General features: G+C 30.5%; 2 protein-coding genes across 3 annotated transcripts in view; one reads left to right on the forward strand and one right to left on the reverse strand.

Moving 5' to 3' along the window:
* LOC140040644 (band 3 anion transport protein-like) overlaps positions 1–19,454 on the forward strand; it is a 35,824-nt gene extending 16,370 nt beyond the window's left edge. For both annotated transcript variants that reach the window (XM_072086726.1, XM_072086725.1), the window contains exons 5-22: positions 1,977–2,035; positions 2,663–2,757; positions 3,414–3,597; positions 4,919–5,054; positions 8,499–8,534; positions 10,236–10,308; positions 10,644–10,967; positions 11,483–11,690; positions 12,246–12,470; positions 13,723–13,871; positions 14,383–14,577; positions 14,960–15,223; positions 15,423–15,512; positions 15,701–15,858; positions 16,382–16,635; positions 17,169–17,338; positions 17,571–17,747; positions 18,013–19,454. In XM_072086726.1, the coding sequence (XP_071942827.1) occupies positions 1,977–2,035; positions 2,663–2,757; positions 3,414–3,597; positions 4,919–5,054; positions 8,499–8,534; positions 10,236–10,308; positions 10,644–10,967; positions 11,483–11,690; positions 12,246–12,470; positions 13,723–13,871; positions 14,383–14,577; positions 14,960–15,223; positions 15,423–15,512; positions 15,701–15,858; positions 16,382–16,635; positions 17,169–17,338; positions 17,571–17,747; positions 18,013–18,066 (2,851 nt within the window). In that variant the 3' untranslated portion in view covers positions 18,067–19,454. The remainder of the gene's footprint in view (positions 1–1,976; positions 2,036–2,662; positions 2,758–3,413; positions 3,598–4,918; positions 5,055–8,498; positions 8,535–10,235; positions 10,309–10,643; positions 10,968–11,482; positions 11,691–12,245; positions 12,471–13,722; positions 13,872–14,382; positions 14,578–14,959; positions 15,224–15,422; positions 15,513–15,700; positions 15,859–16,381; positions 16,636–17,168; positions 17,339–17,570; positions 17,748–18,012) is intronic.
* LOC140040647 (CUE domain-containing protein 2-A-like) overlaps positions 1–19,466 on the reverse strand; it is a 39,623-nt gene that overhangs the window by 1,456 nt on the left and 18,701 nt on the right. The gene's annotated exons all lie outside the window — the stretch shown is intronic.

Genomic DNA, 19,466 nt, shown 5'->3' on the forward strand with positions numbered 1-19,466 from the left:
GGCAGCCAAGCACCAAGCAACACGTACCTGCGCTTTGCTCAAATTTACCGCAGTCATATTTTGGACGCGCCTCAATATTTCGTTGCCATGCGAAACAGATTTTTTTTATGGCTTACGAAAACGAATACGTGTGCGTGACGTTTTCGTTATCGTATTCGTAAGATTGCGAAACCTCTCTATTACTATGTTCCATATTCCACTAATAAGAAAGTTAGGTATGTAAATTTTATAAATAGATATAAATTAGTTGAATATGGATTCTCAGCAAAAAGAAAGTTTCAAAACATAGCTTGGATTTCTATTATATTCATATCATATAATAGGTCCTGTTTCTGCTACGAAAAAAAACCCGGTTATTACCCGTGTGAGTAAATTAACCCAAATTTCTTGTCGCCACAAACAGGACAAATTTTCAGTAACCGGTTAAATGGCAGTCTGAAAATAATGGTTAAAAACAGCGAATCGATTTAGTGTTAGAACACATTTAAGCAACACATTTAATCAAGGTGGGGAGGGGGGAGGGAGAGTTTATTCAAAGCGGGCGTTTATTTGAATAAGTACTAATTTATTCCTTCATAATGATTTATTAGGATATTTAAAATGATTGATAGAATGATGAAAATCCTACTTTGATTACAAACTCAAAAGTTTTGGTGGGACCTAAAACTGAATCTTCTTAAAATCAATTGCTTAGTTTAGTTGTTTTGTTTTCAGATTAAACTTTAAAAAAAATATGTTATTGTAGTATAAAATTAGGTATTGTTTGGTTGGATGAGAATTTCTGAAATACACTCATAATAAATAGATTAAAACTTTATTAAATGTGGAGTTGCTACGAAAGGCCATGCTTAGAATCTACTAATCTTTTGGAAGAGTCTTCATAATTGAATTAAACTTATTATCTGCTTTTGAAACTATGTAGTAATTCATCTATCAATCAACACAGCATGTATTAGCATTTTTTGAATGTGAAAATTCTAATGACATAAGGAAGTGTTGTGAATATATCAGGGTCAGTTAGTTCAAACTTATTACCTTCATCATAATTAGTTTTTGATCAATGTTTTTTTCCCTTTATTTTCATATGTTCAATTGAATAAAATAATCTTGGTAAGTACTGTATAAAGATCGGTAAAAGTTCACATACCTAATTGATTTATCATCTTGTTTTTATAATCTCTGTGCTGTGCTTCTTTTCTATTTTCTTTCTAAAAATCAATTGCTTTTCATATGATAATGATCCATAAATCATATTATTAAATTGTTAATGTTTTAAGGGCTCTCTCTTTTTGCTTATAGTTCATGTTTATTTGAAGTAGGATGCTTTTGAAATTGATCTTAGGAGTATGGATGTACAGAAAGTCAGTAGAAATTGATGGATCTTTGCACAATACCGATTTCCACCTATGGAGTGAGGTTCCTTTTGCATCTTTGCTCCTACATTTTACTGCCTCATTTTGCAAATATTAAAGTTTCTTTTTAAGATGGGCATCTATTTTTCTAAAAACTGTAGACCTAATAGGTTGTATGTTGTCATAATCCAATCCACTCAGCTTGATTTTCTTCAGAGAGATATATTATTCCTATACTTAGCTTAGCTTTCTCACTTAGGTGTATATAAATAGGTACATGGCTAGTTTTTTAGTTATCGTAATCCCAATGATCTACTTGGCTTGACATCTTTCAGCAAGATATGCGTTACACTCAGCTTTTAGTGCTCTTCACATTAAAATTGTATAAATAGGTTTCGGCTAGCTTTTCACTTGTCAAAAAACATGGTATCAACTTGGCTTCAATGTAAAATGGCTATTGGGTACAGTTTTCACAAGTCGGCTACATTTAATTGAAAAACATCTCTCAACTGCCTTTGACCGAGCGCCATCTGGTTTTATATCAAAAGCATCTTTACAAAACATTAAATAAATAATAATAATTTAAATCAATATTTTGACAATTAACTACACTTTATATTACAGGAACTCAAGTAGCAGTTCATTTAACTGTGGTCACTTAAAGGGACGCAGAAGACATGGTGGTAATGGCATTTGTATTTTATCGGCTATTTAGTTTTCCAGTATAATCTTAAAATTTGATGGTTTTTTTTACAACTGTCTTAGTTGTTTTTTTTATAAATTCATACAAATTTCAACTTTCAACAAAAATGTTCAATTTATTTTTCTGATTGTGATAGTTTGTTTAATTACTTAATTTTGTTTAATGTCCCTGATCAAGTTTTGAGAGCATTAATAATTTGTTCATTAATAATAATATTAATAATTCAACATTTATTAGTTTCTATCAATGGTAAAACAATACAATAAAAAAGAATGATAATTTACCATTAGTACCATTGCATGTGTTTATATACTTTGGAAATTTGAATGTTTACAGTATGGATAGAGTTTGTTTGTAGCACAGTATTATTGATGACTTTGAAGTCAGTGACTACAATGTATGAATGTATGTATGATTTTTGCAGCAAATAAATATGGTTTGTTTGAGATTTAAAAAAAATTTAATATATGTAATTTAGAATGTCATTATTAAGTGACCAAACAATATTCGTTGTTCTACAACTCCGAAAAAAACCCCAAATATTTACGATTTCAAATAGTTAAATTTTGTATGTATCATTCATTTTTCATGTTTATTTTTTTTTCAGGAGGAAACATTAATAGTTTAAGGAATGATACTGGACGGCGTGTCATAGAACCAGAAAATGATTCATGTAACACATCAATAGAGAAACCACATGATGTAAGACATTGCAAAGCATTTGAAATCTATAAATGTATTGGTGCTTATCACCCTTGTGATCAAAAAACTCCTGCTCAAGTAGAATCAGCTACTGTAATCTCATAGCAAAATCAGTTTGACCACTACTAGCTTCATCATGAGATTCTTTTGAAATCATGACATTTATTTTTATTAAAAATTACTTACTAGTATAAATAGAGTCGGAAGTAAGCTATGAAGTAGCAGTTTGTTTGTTCTTAGCCCTGGGTAGTAATGCCTGTGAAGAAGTTATTTGTATTAAGTTACTTCAACCTTGCTCAGACAATTTACTGTTAAGTCTCGTCAGGAGTAAATGTGCTACTTCCGCGTACACATATAATGATATGCGCTAACAAATTAGCGTTGTATAGACGCAATACTTTAAAGCTCGCAAGAATTCACCTTGCATTAAGCATCGTGTGGACATAACTTTACCTCAAACATAAGGCCGTCTGAACATAACTACTGTCCAATAATTGTTTTGAGTTGTGATATTAAACATCAATAATCTACTTCTTGTAGTTTAGCAGCGAATATGAAACAGTACAATTGAATATGAAATTTGTAATTGATTTCAAAACAATAAAGATACTCATTCAATTGTATAAATCTAATTTTTTTTCAAAAATACATTCCAGTTATTGATAGAGCTACATCAGTTAGAATATTCTGATGGTCAAGGGATAGTTTGGAAGGAGAGGGCTAGATGGATCAAGTTTGAGGAGGACATTGAGGAAGGCTCTGATCGTTGGGGTAAACCTCATGTTGCTTCACTCACATTTCACAGTTTACTAGAGCTTAAGCGTGGACTTCAGGAAAGGGGTAAATATTATACTTACGGTATACTGTTCGTGGAATTGTAAAATATAAAAAAGCATCACTTATTTTTAAATAGATAGAACCATGCATACATAAATTTCCTTTTTCTACACAGAATATGTTATTTTGTTTTAAGTTCTGTCTACACTATCAAACTCTTTAAAAATAAAAAAGTGATGTGCCCAAATATAGTAGTGATATGATGTCATCGTGTCCAAATATGGACACATCACATTATTTGTCATTTAAAGTTTGATAGTAAAGACAGAGCTTAAATACAGCATCTCCTGACAGTGTCAATGACACAATAGCCATGCTGTGATAGTGGTATTCAATACATTTTTCATCATTATACTGTAGTACTGTACTGCATATTTTTAGAGAATGTGCGCCTTTTGCGATCCTCTCTGTACACGTTGTTGCAATAATGCTTTTTATTAAATAATATCTCCTGTTGCCAAATGTTTATTTTGTTTATACAAACAAAAGTACATTATTATACAAACAAAATAAAATATAGTACTTGAGTGAAGTACATTTTAAGTATCACAGATAATGTACAGAAAAATGTAATCATTAACTTGTTGTTTATTAGTCTTATTTCATATAACAAATGTGTGTATAAAATAATTGATGTATTTACGTGGCTATACTCTCTCACTCTAAAAATGTATAATTTATTTACCCCTCACTTTATACAGGTTACTTGAAGTAGACAGCTTAATTCAATTAGTTTTATATCCAATAAAATAATGACTCAGTCTGCATATTACCATTTATCTTTAGTCTACTATTTTGTTTTTGTTTTTTTTATTTTTGAATAAATCATGATGATAGCTTAAATAATTACACACCAGTTTGTAGCAGTACTGTATTGAACTTGATTTTTGTTAACACTGTTGCCTAGTCTCCAGCTATATCATCTTTATGGTGTAATTGCACATTGCACGGTAATCTATTAAACCATACCCCCTTCTATTTGCCTTTGAAGTTAGAAGAACTTATTAATATTAGGAATAAGATTATATATATATTTTTAATTTGCATTACTGAATTATATGAAAATGAATGTATATATTGTATTAAAAAAAAGTTTGTTGTATAAGATGTAACAACCCTTTCACACTGTCAAGCAAATCTCCAGAGTTTATACACACCATACAAAATGCAGATGTCAATACCCCCATATGTTAAACTATGGAGTTTGCTATGTGGTGTGAAAGGGCTATGAAATATAAAGATGTATAACTACAATTCAAAATTTGATTGACAGCATCTGCGTACAGTATAACAATTTATACCTAGTACATTTATTTATTTACAGGAGTCATTATGTTAGATTGCAAACTGATAGATTTGGCAGCCATATTTGAGTCTGTTGCTAAGCAACTATTCAGCACTGGTCTTGTAACATTTGATGGTAAAAAGAAGATTATCCAAATGCTCACTCATAAAGTCTCGTAAGTTAACGATTTTGGCGAATTTTTTAGTTAAACAAACCACACAGGTCATAAACTAAAGAAATTAATAATCAAATAGTAAAAATTAAAAAATTGTGGACACACAAAAAAGATAAAAAGTTGGTTACACTAATCAGACTTTTATTATACTGTGTACTGTGTTTGTCGATTTAATGAAGAAGAAAAAAAACCAAACCTTTGTTGAATGAAGAATACAGTGCATTTGAATTATTATATATATAATGATTTGATTGATTGATGTACAGTATAAAATCATCATGTTATCTTGGAGTTCTATCATACAGCAAGTACCATACTGCATACGAAACAAACACAATTTGTATCATTTAGTAGGCCTTTTGTGTAATCACTGCAAAATTCTGTGATAAGTATATTCTTTCCTCTTGTAGGTTGTTCAAATAAGCAATTCATATGACAATTCTGTTTAGTGTGTAATTTCTGTGTATATATGTTTGTGTTGATTTTCAGTCCTGAAACAGGTGCTGTATATTTGATATCTATGCTTAAATTAAAAAATATTCTACAACAAAACCATTTCTAGATGGTAGTTTATTTTTTAACCAGCAAAAACAGAGCTCAAGAATTGTAATACCAAGTTTTTGTATTGCTTTTTAATAAATCAGCTATAAATCTTTTAAGCTATTTTTCTTAGTAAATGTACATGTTTTTGCCACAGTCAAATTAAGCAGATTTATTAATTACGTTTGAGCAACTGAGGCAGTTCTATTCAGTTTCATACTTTAGCTCCAGTACAGTAACATGTTAGTTTTAAAGATAAAGGTATTTAACGCAGTGAGCGTCTTTCCATTATTATTATTATTATTTATTATCGTCCTCGAGCTTAATTGGAAAACTGAGGAAATTTGTATTAGGCCATCTATGAACCCACAGCAACCGTCAGTGCAGAAATCACAAGGACTAATAGTGTACCAAAGTTATTTAACATGCACTGTATGTACACACGTCCAACGGCTTTACGTCCCATCCAAAGGCCGGGTCAATGAGATTAAAGTGTCTTAGAAACATTTTATTGTGTGCTATATAAGGCTACCATTATTATTATTATCTATCCTACAGTAAAGGATGATACAATCAACATGGCACAGATAGGCTTGAACCTAAACCTGTCACATGCTAGTCAAATATTCTATCACTAATAAACTCCAATTATCCGTTTTGTCCATGTGAACTGGTTTTTCTGAAATGTATTGAATTAATGTATTTATTTTGTGAACTTGCTAATCAATGCAACCTAGTTATACTCATCTAAATTTGTTTACACAGTTCACACGCTGTGGTTAATTTTTTTACAAATTTACGAACAAACGTCTATATTCAAATCAAATCAAATCCATTTATTGCAACAAAGTAAACATTGTTGAATTTACATATTCAATTCAATTCAACCTGTCTGTAAGTCTGTCTGTAACTGTGATCTTAAATAAATAACATACAAATAAATTACATACTTTTTTTTTACTCACCTTTTTAGGGAATTATACAATAACCGTGGAAACATGAAAACAAGGTATATTGTTGTTTTTAACTGTACTGTACTTGTGCTATGAGTTCTATAAGCATGATCAAATGTACTAAAAACAACTGAAAAAAAATAAGATCTTAAAAATGACTTTTGTAAAAACTTTTTATAGCTAGCTATACATAACGACAGATTGACTTAATAAGTTGATTGACTTAATAAGTTGATTGACTTAATAAGTTGTTTGAATGCGGCTTCAATTTTGGTTTAGTATGAAACAGTGCTTGCCAACAATGGCATTTTAATTAAGAGAACTCCAGTCAAATAATTTTGATTAAATTAAATAAATAATAGTGTTGGCATTGAATTAAATATTGAATATTTATGAAATGCAAATATATATAATAAATAACGATTTAATTCTCTTTTGTCATTTAAAATGACATTTAAAGAGTATAACTATAAGGTGTCACATGATGTAGGTATACAGTTTGGAATCAAATTGACTAATTTGGTCATTTTCACATGTCATGTAAAGTTTAGATATTTCCTTGAAATAAATCAATAAATAAAAGACATTTTAAGGGTAAGTATGGCCATGGGGTAAAATAATATGCAATAATGATGTTTAAATACCTGCAGGCCTATTGTATTCTGTAATTCTGTTTTTTCTTTATTAAATATTATGTAGATATTATATGTTAATTGTTAAAGTATTTTAACATATTCATGATATATATTCTTGTATCTAAATTTGTAAACTTCTTTTACAAGAGATTGTTAGATAAGTTAAATCATAGGCCTATCTAGATTGATGCACTTACTTTTACTTTATAATAATGTACATATCACTAGTGTGAATTGCAATCAAAACATTGAGCATGTCCTATTAATTATTAACTATTAATCTTAAAAAAGTAGATAACTGCATATTCTCATAATTCACAATGACACTAAAATGACACTAAGAAAACAGTTTAATAATTTTGTTATTATAGTATCATGAAATGTAATGTACATTTTATCAGAGAAAATAAACTTTCTAGCTACAAGAATTAATGTTAATACAAAATTCGTAGTACAGTACTGTATAATCAGTAATAATATGTATAATCAGTCTCTAGTTTGAGGTAATTAAAAAACAGTTTAACCTCTCGTAGTGGATTCCACTAGATCCAAAAAAAGTTTATCCGTTGTCAAAAAAAACTTCTTTGGTGGCTGCTTATCTGATGCATAATTATCATACAAACTTTTTTAAGATTCAAAGTAAAACAGTTGATGAAGGTGACCGCTATAGTGCCAACTGCACTGATTAAATAGAGTGAGGAAGATTTTGAATTTAAGTAACTTTTATGTTTTTGTTGTAAAGGTTTCAAATGGGAGAGATGCATGAACCTATCAAGTGTACCTGCTTTTCATCTTTTTTTTAATACTTTTTTTTTCTGTATAAATTACAATTATGAGTTATTTCTTTTTAAATTTAATGTTGTATGGTACTTTATGCAAATGTTTGGTACTTTTTTTTTTACTTATAATATACACTTTAATATTGTATTGAAATATAATAACATAAATATTGACTATACCTATTGATAGAACATAGACTAAAATATAAAACCACCTACCCAGCTTACAGGCCCATCCCACTCTCAAGCCCCACTCTTCCACCCCACTCTCCCACCCCTCTCTTCCACCACATTCTACCACCCCACTTTTTACATTATCCCATTCCACCATACTCTGTCTCTCACCCACTATTCCACCCCACTATCTCTCTTAGGTGAACTAAAGTATATCTACACTTATTAGTGATGCTTACATTTTTTCCCTTACTCACCCAATCACTCCAATTTCAAAGTAACATTAGTAAAAATTTAAGAAAGAGATAGATGTATTTTACAAAGATTCATTTGATGAAATTTTGGGTTCTTGAAATATTACAGGAGACCCCGACGACACTCGTACCCTAGTGACCCCAGGTGAGGAAGGATGGTATTGACTGAACAATTTTGTTCGCTTTTTCTGGTACAATATTTTGTTTGTTATAGTTTTACACTTTTACAATTTTATGTTTCCTTTTTTTTCCTAATCTACTTAATCTTGGTAATAATCAGGCATAATTGTCATGAAATTTATCTAGACACTTTACTAGACACATTCTAATCAATAATCACATTTAAAAAAATCATTTGTATTTTTTTTTAGTTTAAGCCACAAATAATCAATACAAATTTTCTTGCACTGCAGGAACTACTGAATCAGTAGATCGTGCTATAACAAACTGCACATGCTCACAAATACCGAGCTGCAGTAGTACGCCGCATTTATAAATGGCTGCACAGTCAATACTAATTTGCTAACAAAAGAATAAAGTTTGTAGTATACTCTTTGCAGTGTTTTGCCACAAAATCATTCATTGGATCTGCTCAATATCATTGACCCATTGTGGTTATACTAAAGTTGTGGAAGGGGAAGGTCAAACAACAGGGTCAAGGTCAAATTAGACCACATTGTGAGCACAAATTGTGAATGGCACTTTCTCAGGCCAGCTTCCACATAAGAATAATCATATTAATCTTAAAGGCAATGATGAATGATTTTGGGAATTTTTTAAAATATATTCCTTGGTTGCTTTTCCATTGTAGCATAGAGCAATTTTTTATGCTTTACGATTGTAGTAACCATGTAGTACTAATATTCGAATTCTAATAAATACAATTATTTAGTATTTGATTACTATAAACTGTTGTACAACTACTAACTGCATGCATCTTTAAAAGCATAAATTTGATTAATTAGTCAAAACCTCTTTTTTTTAAAGATGTCTCCTAAATATGTATGTTTTTTTGTATTTATTTATAGGCCTACTGTACTAATCAATAAAACATTGTCAGAGAGGTTGAATACAAATAAGCTCTTAATTGAAAACTGCAAACTAAAAGAAGCCTTCCTTGGGGAGACGGGATTGTTTTATTATATTTGATTAAAAACATGTATAATAAAAAATAATCCCCATAGCGCTTTTATTTACAATTTTGTGCTATGTTATGTTGACACCTTTGATTAATGACTAGAATAATGTGAAATGTTAAATGTGAATTATGTAATATTGTAGCGTTATTAGTGCTCTATGACACATGAAGGAATTATTTAATGCTATTGTGAGATATGCATGATAGCTTGGACAATTTGTTGCCATTAAACATCTTATTCATTTTAAAGCATGTTTTTTATTTTGTTTTTGCGTGAATTAATTTCTAATTTAGTTTTCCTTATTTCAAATATATTTGTGTTGCTTTTGTGAAATACTGTATGCTTTTATAATTATAGTTTGCAACATGGAATATAAATTATACTTCTTGTACATAAATTCTAAATAATTGATGTTTGTTATAATACTGCACTTCTAATTTGCATGATCTCTACATTAAATATTTACCAGTAATTATAATCTTGCTGATATTTTATGTTTGTTATTCTGTTTTTATAACTATATACAAGGTAGCCTTGTAAACAAATTATTATTAATATTATTTACTGTTGTTGTTTATTTATAATTGATAAGAAAAAGAAAACATAAAAAATGATGTTTTGTGCAAATTAACATAATATTCTGCCAGGTAGATTTGGCTTGAAAATGGTTTATATTTTGTGTAATACTTGTTTTAAACATTTCTTAGGCATGGTCGTGAAAGACGAGGTAGTGCGTTTCACAGAATATCCACAAGAGGTCATCACGACCGACATCCGCAGGTTAGATTAATGTTGAAACTTTGGAATTTTGTCATCAATTTCACCATAAATAATATTCTCATCATTGCAATGACAACCAACTAAATATTAAAAGCATGATTGTTTAATAGCAATCAAAATAAATCAGTGTTGTCACTATGTTATTATCTTAAGAGTAAAGTAAATGATTAAATAATAATCATAAGCCAAAATAAATGAAGTCCTGAATATATGGAGGATGTGTGCAGAGGATACACCCACACCCACCACCTCTTAAACCGTGCCTGTATTATCTTCATATCTTAATATCTTTAAAAACAAATTATGAAATGCCTGTAAAAATCTTTATTTATTAGAGTGTCAAGGGTGACTACACATCAGTTCCAATAACGGTTGATTTTTGTCAGCCAGCAATGATACAAAAGGAATCCAAAGACGGAATAATGCGCAAACTACCTGAAGATTCGGAGGCAGCGATGGTGATGGTGGCTGGAGATGACACTCAAACTCTAAACCAGTCTGTCATGGCTTTGGTTCGGTTATCAAATCCCACAATCTTCCAAGGTTTCACAGAAGTTCCTATCCCTCTACGGTTTCTGTTTATCACTATTTGTAAATCTAAAGAGCGAGATTCTTATTTTGAAATCGGAAGATCTTTATCAACCTTATTGTCTGATCCAGTGAGTATTAGAATGTGACTAATTAGAAGTAAAATTGCCTAAAGTTTCTTTAAAATATTTGTTTTTTTTAGGGGAGTGCAAGCTTATCAGATCAGAACAAAATTGTATTAATATGTTAAATATTTAAGAATTGTTTTTGGTTAAAAACTAATATAAATATTATTATTATTTATTTATTTGTTGTTTTGTCCATGTGTTTTATGTGACAAGTATTTTCTTGTAAAATCCACTATTAATGGTATTTTTCATGATTTATTTTGTTATTTTTCTATGCACAATTAATACAAATAAATGTTAGTTAGTTAGTTAATTAATTGATGATGCACAACATTCTACATAATGGATCTTTTGAAGTGTACACAATTTTGACTTATCTGCTTTACTTACACTTATTTTGACTTGATATGATTATTACATTCCATTTGTAATGAACATAACAACATTGAGGTACATAATAATAGATAGCTAGTCTATAGTATTTTTTACAAATTTGTTAAAAATGTTTGTTCTTTCAGTACTTTCGCAAGAGTGCATATCGAGCAACAAACTGCAATGGCATCCTGAAGGGGATTAATGAATTCCTGGATAGAACCATGGTACTTCCACCAGGAGAATGGGATAGAGAGTTACTGGAACCAATTCTGCGGCATCGCGAAAAGACCGTTCATGCTCAGAATAAAGCAAGATCTGAGCGTTTTAGCAGTGCTCGTCTTTCTGAAAGTGGTATGTCATTTAAATCTTGGTCTATACTAGCAAACTTTATGTGACACAGAGGCATATCGCTACTATATTTGGGCACACCACATGTTTTTGTCACACAAAGTTTGATAGTGCAGACAGAGCTTAAGTTTTATGTTGTCACTCAATTATTAATCAAAGACATAAAATACTGAAGATAGAGAAAGATTATGCAATTTGAGAGAGCCCTTTGCCTAGAAGGACTGGATTTTACTGTCTGCAGTAATGTTGAAATTATACAAATAAATGTTTATTAAAGTTTAACTCATAAAATATTCTCGCCAGCCAACAAATACAAAATTTATCCATTGAAAATCATTGAATAGGTTGGTAGCAGTCAACAGCCTCTGAACGTACATGAGAAGCCATAAGTTATGATCCTTAGAAATCACCTTTCTGTTTGTTAGTACTAATACCGAACGTGATGCGCGATAATCAAGAATACATTTTGGTGTGCTAAATTCCACCTAATCCTTGCTATGGATGTTAAAACTATGGACAAAAAAATTATAATACCAAAACTTTTTCATTCAATTTCAGATATTGCATCCCTTTTGGAGAAACAACGACAGAAAGAAGAAGCTGGCACCAGCTTTTTGAAAAGGACTGGAAGACTGTTTGGAGGTCTAATAAATGAAGTAAAACAGCGCTATCCGTTGATTGTTAGTGATATTAAGGATGGTTTAAATGTACAGTGTCTTATCTCATTTATGTGTCTCTACTTTGCTTGTCTTGCTCCAGCAATTGCATTTGGTGGGCTACTGGGTTAGTATACTTTTGATTTTATGAAATGTTTTGCATGGTAATTCTTTTCCTTAAAGGATGTTTATAAAATTTTGTTTTAATTACACTGTGCTGAATAATGGTCCAGGGAATGTATAGCATAGACATTAAGTATGGTAAACAAGATCTTTAGTGAAGACTTCTTTTGCTTGTCTATCTAGATTGTCCGGACTTTGAGTCTGTATTTTATCATATAGTGTATTTGACCACGATAAGCAGTGATCTGCTGGATTTATCTTTTATCACACTATATTTGACCACACAAAGGTCTAGGTTACAGAATATGGATACCTAATTCCTCCTCTCATCTTGACTACTATAGTTTCACTGCAGACGTGTTGAGTCCTTGAGCAAGATTCTTTATCCACATTGTTCCTCATCAGACTCGTTTGTGCTGGAGGAGTGGCGTACCAACCCCCCCCCCCCCCCACACACACAAACATACACACTTAGTGGAGTCTGGCCCAAACGCTAAAGAAATAGAGATGGGCACCACAGCCGTTAGCATTAGCTTAGGTTTTGACTTTACCTTTACCTTATAGTTAAAAAAAAAAAAAAGTATACAATTTAAATCAAATACAATTATATTTGTATGCATTTGCTGTAACAAACATAAAATTACTCATGAATTTAACTCTAATTCAATCATTAATAATGCAAAAGAGTTTCACTTTATAGTAGAACTGTAACATGGTGGTTAACATGCTTGCCTTTCAATCTCAAAGTCCAGGGTTCAATCCTGACCTGTGCCCGGGTAACTCACCGCTCTTTCAACTCCACTCCCTAAGCCTCAAATGAGACTTAGTTTATAAGCACGATAAATTATAGAACAGTTTATCCATCCTGTAATTGGCAAATTATTCATAAAATTTAAAAATTTATATTACCTACCAGTTTTTCATATGTAGTTTAAAATCTTTCCCAGTGCAATTCTGGTCATTTTGATAATTGATTTTGATGTGTATGGAAATGCAAACAAGCTCTCTCTTATAATAAATATATACATTTACAGCTTCAGTAAAAGGACATTGATCCTAGTAGAATTAAAGCCTATACAATGTTGACATCACCATCAACTATTTCTCTACTTACCGTAGGGTTTTAAATTCAAAGGCTTATAAAAACAGGTCACCACTATTTAAATTTGTGTCCCACTATTAAAAGCCATTAGTTCTTTCAAAAACATTTAACACAACTATTTATTTACAACCTAAGTTTTGTGTCTTTAATACAGGTGAGAAAACGAATGATTTATTGGGTGTTTCAGGAATGATAATTTCAACTGGATTATGCGGCATTGTATTTGCCATGTTTGCAGGTCAACCACTCATTTTGATTGGTGCTACTGGCCCGATGTTGGTTTTTGAAGAAAATTTGTTTCAGGTAAAGTTAGTGTAAAAAAATAAATTTGTATCACTGTAAAGTTATAGGTTTTTCATCATGACTATCATTACATCATGTGATAGACATGGGTTCAAACCTATGTCTACCATACTAATTGTACATTTCTGCAATGCTTTACACTTATTGCCTCATCCTTCGGATGGGACGTAAGGCCATTGGTCCTGTGAGTGCACGTTAAATAACTTAATAGTAGGGGATCGTCTCCCAGTGTGCTAATCTGGTTATCGCTGCACTGCTGGCTGCCATTGGTCCATAGAGGTCCTAATCCGAATTTATTCAGGGTTTCCAGTTAAACTTGAGTACAGTATAAAGACTTTTTACCTTTTTAAAACTTTATTTAACATACAGTACGGAATTAAACCCAAAAATTAAAATTAAGCCTAAAATTATGCAAATTTATTCCATCATAATTTAAGTCATATGGTTTCATACTATAAATACTAGACTGTTAAATTTGATTTTACACGTGATTTTATTTTTATATTTTTAGTTTTGTAAAAAAGTAGATGTGGATTTCCTAACATGGAGAATATGGATTGGTTTGTGGATCCTTGTGATTGCGTTAATGGTTGTAGCAGCTGAAGGAAGCGCCCTCATACATTACTTCACACGTTTTACTGAAGAAATATTTGCAACTTTAATATCAATTATATTTATTTATGAAACTTATAAGAGTCTTTACTATGTAAGTAATTCTTTTTTTTTAAAAAGGCGTATACTTGATAAATCATCTTGTTTTTTACTGTGATAACATTGTAGCTCTCTAGCCAGTCTATAATACCTCAATAGTATTTTATGAATAAAGATTCAAAGAATAAGATTTTTAATTTACAGATATTTAAATTTCACAGCTGTGAACTACCTGGCTACCAGCAAATTTAAATGTTTATGCTTTTTCTGATAAATTTAGTCACTATTTTCTCATTTAAATTTTACATTTTGTTATTGGAGTAAATTTATACCATAATCACATCAATTTAACTTAAAGTTCATTTTGTAAAATATAATATATAAATAATTAAATGAAAACATTTCTTAGCAGTGCAGGAAATATTTTAATTTTTTAGGTAATGAAGGAGAATCCATTTGAAATGGAATATTGTAGCAATGAATCATCATTGACAGTTATTTATGAAGATGAATATGATGTTGAAGTTACAACATCACCCACAGAGAAACACATTAAAGAAGTATATAATGGAGATGACAAATCATATGGCCATGACCCATTTCCAAACACAACTCTCTTTTCTATCATTTTGACTTTGGGAACATTTTTTGTGGCTTACTTTTTGCGAGGCTTTAAAAACAGCACATTCTTAGGAAGGAGTGTGAGTAGCGTTTTTCTTCTCTTCAAATTGTTTTTTTTTCCAAGTAATTTTGACTTTATTGTTCATTGTTTATTTATAAATATAAAAAAAACATTCATTGTATTAGTAATGATGCAATATTTATTTCCACAACTGGTTTCTAGCTTCAGGACATTCAAAACTCTGTTTTAACCTCTATTATATCCATCTATTTTTTCAGGCAAGACGGATTATTGGAGATTTTTCAATAGCTATCGCAATTTTTCTCATGGTGCTTTTAGACTTTGCAATAAAAAATATATACACAGATGTAAGTTTTTCAAAATTGTCATGGCACAATTAAGTACTAGTGTAGATTTCAACTTTTCCCACATATGGGAAGTGCATATAGACTTTAAAAAAATGTGAATACTCATTTGCTTGAACCTAGCTACTTTCCCAGAATATTGTCATATATTAAAGTCATATCATACAAAGAACTGTTTTTTTCATTCAAAGAAATTGACTGTATCATCACATTTGAAAGATGAAAGAACAATGTTTATACATCCATTAGGAAATGAAGATCAACCAATTACTGTGGCAATAATATTTGCAGCAGCTATTCCGGCTTTTATGGTTTTTATTCTTCTTTATATTGAAATTTTACTCACAGGGTAAGTGGACTCAAAATATATAGTTTCTACTATTATATGGTTTTGTGCTAGGGAGTTCAGTTGATTAGTTAAATATTTGCCCAACTTTGAAGAAAGTTTATCATAGTTTTTTAATTGAATTTATCTAGGTAAAGCAATATATTTTACAATTGAGTTTTAAAAGTGAATCAACAAAATGTTAGTATCTGCAATAATTTAAACTCATCAATTCCCTTATTTTTAATGTTTTTTAAAGTTTTAAACTTTGTAATGCAACTCATTTCAGATTCGGCTGCCCACTTGCAAATATGTTTTTATACCTGAATAAATAAATAATTGTATTGAGAATTGTAAGTTGTTCTCAAACCCATGACTTCCTTAGGCTGCATGCGTTGATAGATGATAGGGTTAGATTCACGCTTGTGGAAGCATTGGGTATATACTGCACCGATATGTGGATAAGTCGATAGGCATTTCACAATGCTACATGAGTATGTATGTGTAAAGGCAATATATGAATAAAAAATACATTTATATTTTTTAGGGTGGTTGTAAACAAGAAAGAAAACAAATTAAAAAAAGGCTCTGGGTTTCATCTCGATCTTTTAATTATGGGAGCTTTGTCGTTCATCTGTGGATTCTTGGGTCTGCCTTGGATGTGTGCTGCTACAGTACGCACAGTGTCTCACGTCGGCAGCGTCAGTACGTTTACGCATTCATCAGCACCTGGTGTAAAACCAAAGCTTGAGAATATTAAGGAACAACGTGTAACAGGGTTTATGGTTAGCTTTTTAGTAGGTAAGGTTAAAATTTCAATTAGTCAAAATTAAACTTTACACCCAAACAAATATAAACTAAATCACAAGTTAACTTATGATATTATAAAACAAACTCCAATCATGATTAATTCATAAATTTATCTTATTAATTTTGGTTGCTTAATTCATTTTCCGTCTACTTATAAATATGAATAAAGATCGAAATATATACATTTTTAGAGTTTCATAAATTACAACTTGTTACTCAGAAAATGGAGAAGTTTTAGAGATTTTGACAAACCCATTTGTCTGTGAAACTCGAACTATTAGTGTTTTTGGAACGAGCATGTACTGTCCACATTTGTATAGAGATCTTAAATGTACCTAGAAACTAGTTGCCTAATTGCTCACTTAATATTGACTCGTTCAGATTGTGACCAACAACACAGTATTCGTAAAAAATCGAAAAAATATAATACCACACATAGAGTAGATTGGCTTTCTTTAGATACTTCTAAAGTATTATTAAAAAACACAATTTATAAAGTAACATTTGGATTTATTATCTTTTAGGATTATCTGTGTTTATGAAACCAATCCTTATTGAGGTGCCATTAGCTGTTGTATATGGTGTTTTTATTTACCTTGGATTCTGCTCACTAAGTTCACTGCAGTTCATCAGTAGATTAAAGATCTTGTTCATGCCAAGTAAATATCACCCTGATGTTAGTTATGTACGAATGGTAAGTATCAATTTCTATGTTGAATAATGCTAATTGATTTTAAGTATTATTTATTATTTGCAGTATAATAAGTTGAAGTACAGTATAGCCAATAGTTAATATCCCTCTGAAAAAAGGGGCTAGGCCTATAGAAACAATCAATGCAGGTACGGTAACACCAAACTTCGTCTGAGATTTAGCAAGTTTTTTCTTCTTTAAAATGCATGTAACTTTGCCTATTTTTGGTCAACAGGTGAAGACATGGCGAATACATATGTTTACCATAATCCAGTTTCTGTGTTTGGTTGGATTATGGGTAGTAAAAATGTCGCCAAATGTTGCCATTGGGTTTCCATTCTTTTTAATGCTACTTGTTCCTGTTCGGCTTTTTCTTAAGAGGTTTGTGTACTCAGAACGAGAAATTAATGCGGTAAATACTTGTTTTTATTTTTTTTTGTCAACAGCTATATGTCAGTATTATACCAACTACTTAGAGAAGATTTTTTTTCATACAAAAAAAAATGAAAGCAATTAAAGTACAGTACTATAAATACTTTAAATAGTATGTACTATTGCACGCCATAGTCCAATCAAATGACAGGAAATAAATATAAAATAAAAATAATTGATTACCATAGCAAGGTAAAAGCCTTTCTCTAAAATACAATTTAATTGATCTAATTTGTATGTTTCAGCTGGATAGTGAAGAAGAAGAAAAAGAAGATGGAAATTCAGATGAGCATTTTTGATTGACCATATATTTGAAAATAGACAGTTCGTATGACAGTCAGACTTTCTCATACAGTACAAGATATGTACTTTCAGAGTTATCATGTATAATGTGTACATCGTCATTTTCATAAGAACAATTTCAAAATATCAGATGGTCAAAATATGCAAAATTATTTTTGGGTGGATAGGGGAAGACTCTGTATACTCTCTAAATATAGATATTTATAATACTGTATAGATGTTAAAAAAAAATAATTAAATTAAATATATAAACTCATTTTAATATATGTGCAAATAATATCATCTTATGGCGTCATAAAAACATTTTCTCAAAAAACGCCAAAATAATGTACTTAGATATTCAATTATTGTGCACTGATTTTGGTATATGTGCATATATATTTCATTATCATCATCTTATGGTGTCAATAAGTTATGGTAAAATAATATAAGAGGGTCAAAATATGGTCATTAAGAAAAAAAATGGATGATTAAAAAAAATCACCAAAAATATACATTTATACTGTACTAGAGTCTTAGTAACCAGTTATTTTAAGAAAATGGATAAAGAATGGCGATTATTAAAGAAAATCCCTGTGCTATGATATATAATATAAAGACATTTTTGAACAGAATAATGACTTTTGATATTGTGTGTATTATAACATATGTGATTCTGAGCATGTCAATTTTTGTCTATAATTTCACTGTACTATAATACAGGAATTTTTTCAAAACAATAATCACAAAAATATAGACTTATTGAGGTAACATGCGCAGAACAGATTATGTGATTCTAGGCAATTTCCTGGAAATTTTCCTGTACTATTTTTTTTAAAAATTTGTTATTTATTTAATCCTAGGTAACTTCTTCGGAAAAAAGACTGGTCTCCCAGAGGCCGCAGTTATGATCAGTGACTGTGATGTACTAGTACACTGGGGTATTTCCCACCCCCCCCCCCCTACTCGTTTCAAAAGATGTACTAGGTTCTTTAGTTTAGTGCACAATGAGCTAGATGTGTACATTGAACCTACGGTTTATAGTCCTTATCCGAGAACTATGGTTACCAAAATATCGACATATTGAATTATTTATTGAAGTAACATGCATGGAAAAATTGTGATTTTTAATTTTTCAGAAAATTTTTCTGTAGTACCGTACTATACATATTAAGTATCAACTTATAAAAATAAGTATTTAGGAAAAAAAGTGCATGTCACATTATGATATAGCAACCAGGTATGTGAAAAAATAAAAGGGTTCGAAATATGATTATTTTGGCTACAATGTTGACCTACATACTGTTGAGGTGATTTTGCGCAGATCAATTGTTTGAAAATCTTCTCAGAGATATTTTTTTGAAAAATGAACAGAATATTGAATTATTTTAATTAGGTAACATGTTCAGAAAAGATT

This window comes from Antedon mediterranea, chromosome 2 (assembly GCF_964355755.1).
Source record: "Antedon mediterranea chromosome 2, ecAntMedi1.1, whole genome shotgun sequence".
Lineage (NCBI taxonomy): Eukaryota > Metazoa > Echinodermata > Crinoidea > Comatulida > Antedonidae > Antedon > Antedon mediterranea.